We start from the raw sequence: 11,262 nt of genomic DNA on the forward strand, positions 1-11,262 counted from the left end.
AGGGGTCAAAGGATGGTGCCTGGAGAAACAACAGGGATCTTAGGCTAGGGTTGTTGCTGCAGCCTCCTCGTGGCTTCAGTCTCCCCCTGTCACGTTCCGGCAGCACTTGATATGACACGCAGAAGACTGAACCAGCACTAGAAACTGGAAATTAGGTCATGCGCTTCCAGCCATGCCTGTCCCTTTCAGAGCAGTGACTCATCTTTAGACCCTCTCGCACCTCCATTTTGCCTCGTTTCGCAGCTAGCCAGTCTCAGGGAGCAGACAGGTAGCAATTTACACAAGCGCAGCTGTTTAATGCCAGACAAGGAGAGAGAAGAAAGGACCTGGCAAACTGCGGAACAGAGAACTCAGCTGGACAAAGAGGCATTCTCTGCTAGGACAGAAAGCAAAACCCACCGGAGGAGAACAACAACAAGAAGATCAGGAACGGGAGAGGGAGTGTATTCTGAGCACCCTTTCACACTTGACAGTACCTGGCATAGAAGAGTAAATAGGCACGCTGGCAGAGTACCGTCTTGATGTCACAAAGACGTACGGAGGCATCATTCATCTCGTACCAACGTCCATCGCTGGCCTGCAAAGAAAGGCAAGGCTATCTTCAGATGAACTGCAGGGGTTTTAAAACAAAAACACTGACTGGACACCGCTGAAGGACACAATACCCCAATGCACATCACCAAGTTGACTTTTACCTTTACAAAGCAGTAATAATGTCCTGTCTGACAGCTGGAACCTTCATGTACCAGGACGGCATACAAGGAATAGAGGAGCGGTTCTCCAGGGGCTTGAGACATGTATGCGCCAAGGTCCAAATATTCCGGGTACTGCACAACCTAAGGAGAGACCAAGAAGACTCAGAAACTACCTTGAGAGTCTTTAGGAAGCAGCCTGAGAAAACCTTGTCACCAAACACAGGCTACAAGTATAGAAATCGATCTTCTTGGCCCATCCAAAGCAGGGGTTGCCATTTCATCATGGAAGTGGCAGAAAACTGTTTGCAGCCAAACCAGCTCTTTAGGAGCACAGGAGGTGCTTATCTTCACATTGGGACTTTCCTCTTACCGCAAGGGAAAGAGCAAGGCGCAGCTATTGCATTGATTTTTTCTTAGACAGCTGCACTCACTCGATAGCCATCGGGCAAGTAGACAGTAGCAACTTCCAAAACAGGATTCTCCTTTCGGAGAGGTCTCCTTCCAAGCAGACAAAGTTGCAGTGCACTTGTGGCCATACCTTGCTAATCTTTCTGCCAGAGAAAGCATCGAATCTCTTCAAGCACACTGTCAGGACATTGGAGGAACGATGTATTGTAAGGCTCTTGGATGCAGTGGCCAGCTGTTCACATCTGGAAAACAAGCACAGACCCAGCTGTTGCAACCTGTCTTCTCCCCGCTGCGCCCCCCATCCATGTAGGGTTGAGTTCAGGCTTGTTTTGCCCAACTATCGTATGCCCGCTTGCATTTCAGACCCCTGAAGTCCATATGCTCTCCCTGAAGGCAGCTTTGGGCTAGGGCGGCTCCCTTTGGAGAGCAGCAGTCTGGAGTCTTGACAGTACAAGAACTAGGCATGACGCTGTTGAGAGAGCCAGCGGGGGCTGCTGCTGCTCCGAGGACTGAGGTCTCCTGGACAGAGACGCAAGCATCCAAAAAGCCTTGGAAACAAAACTGTTGATGGCTTTCTTGAGGAAGCTGCTGTTGCCAAATCACTGTCCAGGGCTGCCGCCTTGCTTCGGCTCACCACTGCATATGGGACATGTCTTTTCCCTTCTGGCCATAGGGCTAGTTCAGTGGGCAACTTCATAGCTAGGAAGCTTGACCACCTCCAGGGCAGACAATGCCAGCAATAAAATTCTCATCCAAGCTTTCCAAGTATTCAGGCAGAAGGGGAAAGAAATACCCATCTTAGAAACAAATGCATTCTTTTCCAAGTTCTGGATGATTCGCGTGGATTAGTTGTAGGGGAAGAAAAAAAAAAGAAAAAAAAGCCAAGCTGTCTCATGACTGGGTTTCTCAATTCAGTCCAAACACAACTAGTGCTCCCAGACATGCAATACCCTAACCCAGTATCTGCTAGGAAGGTGGCACTGGCCGAAATCTTACTTGCTACATTTATAGCCATTTCCACCATCCAGCTGCTCAGGTTTGACAAAGTCTTCCAGAGCTCCAGTGACAGATGAGGTTGCCTGGATGAGGAAGAAAGGAGAGCACTAAGTTCCTGGAAACTCAAAAACCCCAGGAAATAGCTACCCGCGTGGTACCAGCGTTATCCCAATAAACAGCTACCCCTGGGCGGTAGCAGAGTTCCTGTGGTAGGCGTGGTTCAAAATAGCAAAAGCAATCAAACCCATCCCTCCAGCATCAATCAGACGCGTAGCGAGGGAGTCCCAAGCAGGGTGGTGTGACAGTGTCACGATGGCTGTCCATACCTTCCTTACTCTTTGCCCAGCTGACACCCAGCACCCAGCCCAGAGAGACCATTTGCAGGGCTTCCGCAGAAGGAGCACACAAGCCCAGTTCCCTTCCCGTCCACCCCCAAGCTCTTGCCTGGTACCAGCCCACAGCTGGAAGCCAACAGAGTTTACTGGAGATAAACTAGGCCCCCCGCAGGGGCCCTGAAACAGTTGGCACCACCATTTCAAAACATCTCACCTTGATATCCAAAGCAATATCAAGGAATGTCTCGTAGGTGTCGGAAACGGCTTTGCAGCTCAAGCACGTTACTGCAAAAGAAGCAAAGAGAAATGCTTCTCAGGTAGGGAAGGAGAGTAACTGCCCATTTCAAGGACCAACACCTACGCCTTTAGACGCACCGGACCTCCTGCCGCATGCTAGGAGCTGTTTACCACAAAGAGAGGAAGAGCCACGCGTCATTCTAAGGACGGAAATATTTTTAAAAAGTACCTCTGGATCTTAGAAAGCCTCCAAAGACCTGATGAATGAGCGTGCTAGCTTGAGAAGTTGTGTCCCAGCTGGAAAGAAATGGTAATCAGAGCTCAGAAGGTGGAAGGCAGAGAGTGAGCTCTTCCACGAGTTTTCCTTGTTAGGAAAGGGCCGGACAGAGGTTTTCAGTGGCGGTTGTAAAGCAAGGAGTCAAAAGGGCTCGAGAACGTTTCAACGGTCATGTGCTTCTGCTTACTCGCTGCTTCTGCTCAACCTGCTCAACATGCTCTACATGGCATCCACGGTGTAGTAGAAGAATTCATGTGCGTCTTCCTGGGTGCCAAGCTGGAAATGGTCTCCTATTCCGGAGAAAGAAGAAGGTTTTCCCATTGATCTCAGAGAAAAAGGAAAGGCTTACCCTTCTGAAAGCTCTCCTCCTTAACATGAACCCGGCAAAAGCAGTTGGACGCGGGCTTTGTCAGAAATCCAAACTACCTCCAAATGAAACCGTCTGAAATGACTCACGTGGAAGCTCATTGATCACAGGCGTAGGCTCGATGGCACTGCCCGAGCAAGACAGGACCTCCTCGATGTGCACTTCCATGGTACACATCATGCAGAAGCCTTGCTTCGCACCTAAAGAGGGAGGGAAAGAAGGACGGAAGGGAGGAAGCAAGCAAGCGAGCCATCCCGAAGGATACAGACAGGTTGGAGGGATGGACCAACAGGAGCCTCATGGTGTCCAGCAAGGACAGATCCAAAGGCCTGTCCTGGAGTGGACTAAGCCCCTGCAGTGGCATAGGCTCAGGGCTGCTGGCTGGGTTGCAGCTCTGTGTTAAATGCTCTGGTGGTCCCTGGGTTACATTAGGCCAAAGAAGAGCTATCGGCAAGGAAGGCCAAGAGCCTCCTGGGCTGTATGAGCAGGAGCACAGGCAGGGGAAGTGATTCTCCGCCTCTGCTCAGCACTTGTTAGGCCACATGCAGAATACTTTCCCAGGGTTTGACCCCACACAATGCAAGAGAGGCATTGCCTATGGTGACACAGGGATGTTTCAAGAAGACAGTCAGGCTCATCACTGGGGTGCAAGACAGGAGGACAAGAGGCAATGGGCTGAGACAAGAGAGAGTCAGGTTAGCTATGGGGAGCAACTTTTGCAACAGGAGGACAGTCAAGCACTGGAAGTTGTTTCCCAGGCTGTGCTCTGGCTCCATCCCTGCAACTTCTCAACACCCAAATGGACCAAACCCCTCAGTAACCTGGTGTGACCCTGCTTGGAGCAGCAAGTTAGTCTAGACACCACCCAAATTCCCTTCCAGCCTGAACGATGCTGTTGTTCCTTCTCCTTCATGTTGTCAATGTTAAGGAATGCACTCAGGGTCTCCCTGACTGTGGAAGTCATTCCCATCTGGGACAGGGCTGCCTCACAGGTACCCCCAGACAGCCCTGATCTCATCCTTTGCTTCACCTTTCATGTCCTGGTTGCCTCTTGCCCTCCTCTCAAGTTCATCTTTTACCATCCTCATACTCTCCAGAAAGAACCGCCTACCCTGTTAGCCCTTTCTGCACTGGCTAGCCTCTTCTGGGTTTGTGCCCTCCTTTGTTGTTTCTGATGTGGGTTTTGTGATGCTTTCTGCCTTGGGCAGCCATTCCAGTAAACAAGTCCTGCTTTTTCTTTACCTGTAGTGTCCTGCAATGCCTCGTGCTGTTACCCTGGTAGAAGCACAAATGAGGATGAGCCATCTGCAAACATACCATAAATGCCGGCACAAGAGAGCTCCAGTCCAGAGGGACCCAGGCACACTTGCGGATTTGGCCAAAAAAACCCCAAAACCCTCCCGAAGATCAAGGAGAAGGGACAAGCTGTGCACCAAGGACAGAATAACCCTGCAGCAGTGTGGGCTGCAACCTGACTGGGTGAGGAGTGGCCCTGAGCAAAAGGGCCGGGGCATGACCATGGATGCCATACAAGCCAGTGGTCTCCCAGTTCTGGAGAAATGGGCAGAAGCTGGAGAGGATCGAGACAAGGGCAACAGGGATGGTGTTAGGGGCCTAATTACATGAGCTGTGTGGAGACAGTGAGGGAACGGAGCCTCTTGAGCCTGCTGCTGAAGGGCGTCCTGAGGAACACCCAACAGCGTCCTACGTCTGCCTAGAGAGATGATGGAAAAAACCTCTCTTGTGCTGTCAGAAATGGTATGGCATGGGCAACAGCCGCAAACTGCCTCTTGGGAGATTCACACAGGGCAACAGGAAAAGTAATAAAAAACCTACGAGTGTGGTGCTGCACTGCAGCAGGACACCCAGAGTGCCTCTGTGATCCCCACCCTGGGAGGTTTTCAGGTCTCAGCTCCCAAAAGTGCCACCAGCCTGACCACGGGGTTGGTGGTAGTTACCCTTTGGGCAGGAGGCCAGGCTGGAGACCCCCAGCACTCTCTTTCCTACCCACACTTCCACCAGCAGCCTGTGCCTTGCAGTATGCCCTAGAAGAAGGGATTCAGTTGAAGGTGAGGGTGTCTCTATCAGGCTCAGGGGAAGATTCAGAGAAGAAAGCAGCTCAAGCGATCTCTAGTCCACTGTGCAGCTCCCAGCAAGGCCAGCTCTGAGGTCAGACCAGGTTGCTCCCTAAATGTTGGTATTCATGAAAAGGCTCTAAAGAGGAGCCAGGCATCTAAGCCACGGTTAGAGAATCAGAGACAAGGCATTTGACCAGCTCCCTGAAGACAGGTATTGGGAACACCTCCCCTTTTGGTCCTCCACTGGTTTTGGTTGGGATAGAGTTAATTTTAATCATAGTAGCTCGTATGGTTTTATGGTTTGGATTTGTGATGAAAACAGATTGATAACACAACGATGGTTTAGCGATTGCTGAACTGTGCTGACACTGGGTCAAGGCCTTTTCTGTTTCCCAGGCTGCCCTGCCAGTGAGTAGGCTGGGAGTGGGCAAGAAGTTGGGAGGGGACACAGCCAAGACAGCTGGGGGAATCTCAGGCTTCAGAGATGAGATCTGAAGAGAAGAGCTTTGAACTAGCAAAACTTTTCCATCATTTTGCGTGTGTTGCCTCACTTCCCCGCTTTCACTCATTGGCACCCAGAAGCATCACCTTCTTCAATTTGCTCTCCTCTGAAATATAGCCAAGTGATGAGAAGAAAAGAAGAAGAAGGAGAGAGGAGGTCTTTTTCAGTCCGTATACGGCTGAATTTCACAGGTGTAATTCAGGTTAATTTTGCTACAAACCTTGATTGTTTGAAAGCGTTCAAGGGACTCCCCTCCAGCTGCCCACCTTTGGCCCTGGCCTGGTGAGCACCTCCAGGGCCTGGTTCTACAAGCACTGCGGTGCCATGGCTGTGCTGGGCCTTTGTGTATCGGCCGGAGCCTGGCACTTGGAGGGACAGGGTGTTGTGCCATTGTGCATCCATAATGGCTCAAGCTGGGAAGTGAGTCTGCGAGTCAGACCCAACGAGGTCCGTGGCCAGGCATGGCTGTGCCCATGGCTGTGGCTGGAGACCAGTATGCCCACAGCGTAGCTCAGGTCAGACTGACACTGGATTTCACATCCCTGAGCCACTTTTCCCTGTTTGCAAGTACCAGATCCAGGTGAGCATCACCTCTGTTGGCCCATCTGGCAGCTGGGCTAAGAAGCTGGCCCCAGGAACCAGAAGAAACCTCTGGGACTGTTTGCACCCTGCAGTTTCGCCTTCTCGTGAGCGTCAGGGTGATTAGAGTCCCCGGGGGTGATGTGGGGTCAATGGACTTCCTCCCATTGCTTAAGTAAGACTTTGTCCTCTTCCTCACCTGCTTCCAGCTATTTAGCTCCTACCACAATGTCTCCCTAACTGGTCTCTCCTGTGACCCCCACCCACAAGAGCTCACCCAATCTGCTGCCCATCCCATAGGGGACCTCCATCCATCCAGGCAGCTCCCTCCCACTGAGGGCATCCCCCTCCTGATCTTCCCCAGCTGTCTCTTCTGAAGAGTCTGTATCCATCCATCACAGCACCTCAAGCTTTCTGACCTGCCCCACCACACCTCAGCAGGTATTTACATCAATGTCACAGCTCTGTGACAGCACACAGGGCTCCATCCCCTCCTGTCTGTGCCCCAGGCTGAGGCCATTGGTGCACATCTGGGCTGCAGCCCCTCAGCTTGGTGCCACCAGGGCCAACCTCAGACTTGTCACAGATCTTGCGCCCAAGATCCTGTGCAAGCAAAGACTTTGCTTCAGAGCAGAGACATGCTGGCGTGGATGGCAGATGGCAATGTGAGGATGAAATGAGGGGCCCACAAGGTGAGCAAACCCTGTGCTCCCCAATGCCAGAGAGAAACAGGTTTGGACTGTGCGGCCCTGGCAGGAGAGGGCTTTGCTGTCTGCAATGTCACTGCAGCCCAGAGAGGCTGTGGTGGAGGTGAAGCTGATCGCCAAGAAGGACAGGTTGCTGCTGAAAATATCCTTGACTGTGGACATCCTGTTATCCAGGCACGCTGTGAAAATCATTCACCTGTTCCTTGATTGTACCATCAAGGAGGTGAACAAAGGATGGGGGTAAGAAGCATCAGCAGCATTTGAAAGTGTTGGCACATGAGTGGAGACCCTGCTGTGGTGTGCCTCGTACTCATGCACTGCCCCATGCATCTAACGGCTAGACGTGGGACAGGCACTGCTTCCCTGCAGTGGTGGCATTCAGTAGCTTGCTCCTAAGCCCCAAATCTGTCTGAGATGCCATTAGAGGTGTCTGTTAGTGACCAGCTCTGAACGGGGATTGCTGTCCGATAGGTCCTAAGATGCCCTCGTCAGATGCCCTTGTGCTGGGCAGCTTTGGCATCTGAGCTAGCACCACAGGCCGGTATTTGGCCATTAAAGTGAGCAGCTGCCCTGTCCCTGTCTGGGTGACTGGTCTCATACCCGAACAAAAGAAGGCGATTCTTAGACCTAACTCTGACAGAAATGACACAGCTGGAAAGGAGTGTCTCTCCCCAGCTGTGGGAGGGAACATCAGTGGTTGCTTCATTCTGTTTCACAGCAGGTTCCCCTGGAGCCCCAGGGACACCTGGAGGGAGCCCAGAGGGGCAGAGAAAGTGCTGCCTTGGGCTGGGCCTCTGCTGCTGAGCTGGGCTGGGCTCCTGGGCTGGAGGGAGCTCCTGGCAAGTGGGCAGCCCTGCAGAGAGACAGCTCTGCCCAGGAGCAGCTCCTCTGCAAAGCGCAGCAGGGCTGAGGGTGCTGCCTGCAGGCACCGAGGGGTGAGGAGCCAGCTAGAGAGAGGTTAAAGGCAGACGTGAGTGGGAAGGTGCACAGAGCTCATGGGAGCAGAAATCTCCACAGCCCTTGACACGGTAAGGCTCTGGCTGCAGGGCAATGCACTTGAGTATCCTGGAGGGATCTCCTAGAGCTGGCACATCCCGTGGTTGGTGCAATGGAGAGGGGTGTCCTCCAGAGCAGTGATTCTGTGCTGGGGCAGGGACCCTGCCGCCTGCCAGGGTCAGCTCTCAGCCTGCCCAGCGAGCTGCTCATGGCAATCTAGGGAGAAGCTGTGGGTGGAAGCAGCAACCCTCGTCAGGTTCTGCTGTTGAGAGGGTGCTGCATGGGCCAGGGCTGCTCACAGCTCCAGATCACCCCCAGGACATTTGCAGAGGGTCCTTTTGAAGAAGGACATTGAGGCAGCATTTACCCGAAGGAGAAGGTGGCTGGGTGGGCAGTGGGAGATGAGAATTTCCTTCTGCCTTGTGGAAAAGGCATGGAGACCCCAGTTCTGATTAGCACTTGTCTGAGCTGCTCCTCAGCCCCTGCAGGCACAGAGATGCCCCTGGACAGTGCCCTGCTGCCAGGAGGGGTCTGCAGGGCAGAGCTGAGCACACAGTGGGGGGGACTGGCTGTTTGAGCACAGACAGGGAGGAGATGTGGGGACAGAGAACCAGCCCCTGGCAGGGACAGCTCCAGGCACCAGAGACATGGGCAGGGAGTGAAAGGGATCTGCTCCCAGAAGTGCCATGGGAAGGTGGGGATTCAGGCACCTCTCTGCCATCCCCTGCACTGCAGATGCCTTCCCTGGAGCAACTCCCTGGTCTCCTCTCCCACCCAGAAGAGCCTCTGTCCCTATGGCCCCAGGGTCCAGGGCAGGAGTTACCTCCTCCACAGCTGGACCTCCCGAAAAGAAGCACACGGGTCCTACAATTAATATTGATGTGTGCTTGTGTCTGTGAGGTGGAGAGCACAGCTGGGTATGGAGAAGGCTTCCCTGCATGCCTCTCTGCCTTCCTCTCCTTGCTTCGTTTTTTTTTTTTTTTTTTGGAGCGTAGCAGTATCCTTCCTTGATTCCCTCCCTGTCAGTGATGCTCTTGTTCTCTGGGGTTGAGGTGGGGCTGCAGGTCAGCTTCTCTTCTAATTATGACTGGGGGTCCTTCAATGGAGGTGTCTTCATGGGAACTAGGTGTCCAAGCTGTATTTACAACTGTGAGGCACCATGTCATTCAGTTGACAGGGTTGGGGACTGAGCTGACTCGTTCCTCATTCAGCTCAGGGAGGGGGATTTCAATGAGAAATAGTACGTGATTTTCGAGAGAAGATTCTCCTAACTTGTCGCTGTCTATTCCTTTTTGGACAGTGCCCAATGCCCAGGGGAAGCAAATGCCCAATGACAGCTCCATCACCCAGTTCCTCCTCCTGGCATTGGCAGACACACGGGAGCTGCAGCTCTTGCACTTCTGGCTCTTCCTGGCCATCTACCTGGCTGCCCTCCTGGGCAACGGCCTCATCATCACCGCCATAGCCTGCGACCACTGCCTCCACACCCCCATGTACTTCTTCCTCCTCAACCTCTCCCTCCTCGACCTGGCCTCCATCTCCACCACTCTCCCCAAAGTCATGGCCAATTCCCTGTGGGACACCAAGGCCATCTCCTACTTGGGATGTGCTGCACAGGTCTTTTTTTTAATCTTCTTCATTTCAGCAGAGTATTGTCTCCTAACTGTCATGGCCTATGACCGCTACGTGGCCATCTGCAAACCCCTGCACTACGGGACCCTGCTGGGCAGCAGAGCTTGTGTCCACATGGCAGCAGCTGCCTGGGCCAGTGGGTTTCTCAACTCTCTCCTGCACACGGCCAATACATTTTCCCTACCCCTCTGCCAAGGCAATGTCCTGGACCAGTTCTTCTGTGAGATCCCTCAGATCCTCAAGCTCTCCTGCTCAGATGCCGACCTCAGGGAAGTGGGGCTTCTTGTGGTTAGTGCCTGTTTAGTCTTTGGGTGTTATGTTTTCATTGTGGTGTCCTATGTGCAGATCTTCAGGGCCGTGCTGAGGATCCCCTCTGAGCAGGGACAGCACAAAGCCTTTTCCACGTGCCTCCCTCACCTGACCGTGGTCTCCCTGTTTCTCAGCACTGTAATGTTTGCCTACCTGAAGTCCCCCTCCATCTCCTCCCAATCCCTGGATCTGTTGATGGCAGTGCTGTACTCAGTGGTGTCTCCAGCAATGAACCCGCTCATCTACAGCATGAGGAACCAGGAGCTCAAAGACGTCTTGAGGAAAGTGATTTCAAGGGCTTTTTTCTGGAGGCATAAACTTCCCTTCTGTCTCCACAAATAACTCCCACGGTAAACCATTCTAGGACTTCACTTTGTGAGGTTTTCTGTTATCATTAACATCACTATGTTTATAAGTATAATTATCATTATCATCATTATCATTATTGCTTCATTGCGCTTTCTCTGTCTTGCCTGTAGCACGTATTTATGTATGGCTACCACTGGGTCAGCGCTGACTCTCTCATAGCAGCTCTTTAATAAATGGCTTCTCCCCAGTGCAGTGCCTGAAGCCTCGACTTCTCTTCCAAAGCTGTTGCCAAGAGTGGTCATGAGCAACTGCACCCCAAAGGCGCCTGTTGCTCCCTGGACTCAGGAGCAAAGAGCTCAATGTCATGTTGCGACCTGTTAGAGAGCAAGGTTTGGATTCAAGTTTCTAGTTACAGTGGAGATGGTGAATGGTCACCGAGGTACGTATGCAGGGCTGTCCCACGTGGGGGACACATCCCAGGGCTTCCAGATATGGCAGGCGATGTCCTTAAGGATGGGAGTCTGGAGTTGCCTGGGGAGCCTGGGGCATCTCCCTGGACAGCGTGTGCTTGGGGTGGGCAGTGACATGAGCCCCACAAAGTGAGAGGTCCCCCACAATGGAGTCGCCCAAAGGGCAAGTGCTAAACCCAGGGATCTGTAGGGGAACGAGGACTCTGCAGTCCCAGGGGAGGCAGTGGGCACCAAGCAGGTACAAAAAAGGAAGACTGGAGAGTGATTCTTGTCACCCTCGGGCCCTAATGAACACACCTACTGTCCTTGGAAAAGCACCACAGTCCCTTCAAGCACCTGCCACATCCAGAGACCCCCAGGGAGGC

General features: G+C 52.8%; 2 protein-coding genes across 2 annotated transcripts; one reads left to right on the top strand and one right to left on the bottom strand.

The window, feature by feature from the left end:
• Positions 1 to 460: 460 nt before the first annotated feature.
• On the bottom strand, positions 461 to 4,397 carry LOC148051286 (ubiquitin carboxyl-terminal hydrolase 42-like). The gene is made up of 6 exons (XM_087738185.1): positions 4,346 to 4,397; positions 3,405 to 3,515; positions 3,172 to 3,238; positions 1,234 to 1,345; positions 696 to 836; positions 461 to 577 (listed from the first exon to the last, which is right to left on the bottom strand). The coding sequence occupies exons 1-6, from the start codon at positions 4,395 to 4,397 to the stop codon at positions 461 to 463; spliced, it is 600 nt and encodes a 199-aa protein (XP_087594311.1).
• Positions 4,398 to 9,500: 5,103 nt separating this feature from the next.
• On the top strand, positions 9,501 to 10,460 carry LOC148051287 (olfactory receptor 14C36-like). Its single transcript, XM_087738186.1, has one exon. The coding sequence runs from the start codon at positions 9,501 to 9,503 to the stop codon at positions 10,458 to 10,460; it is 960 nt and encodes a 319-aa protein (XP_087594312.1).
• The last annotated feature ends 802 nt before the right edge of the window (positions 10,461 to 11,262 follow it).

Source organism: Nipponia nippon, unplaced genomic scaffold, assembly GCF_047370975.1.
Source record: "Nipponia nippon isolate SJK-2023a ecotype South Korea unplaced genomic scaffold, ASM4737097v1 scaffold_60, whole genome shotgun sequence".
Classification (NCBI taxonomy): domain Eukaryota; kingdom Metazoa; phylum Chordata; class Aves; order Pelecaniformes; family Threskiornithidae; genus Nipponia; species Nipponia nippon.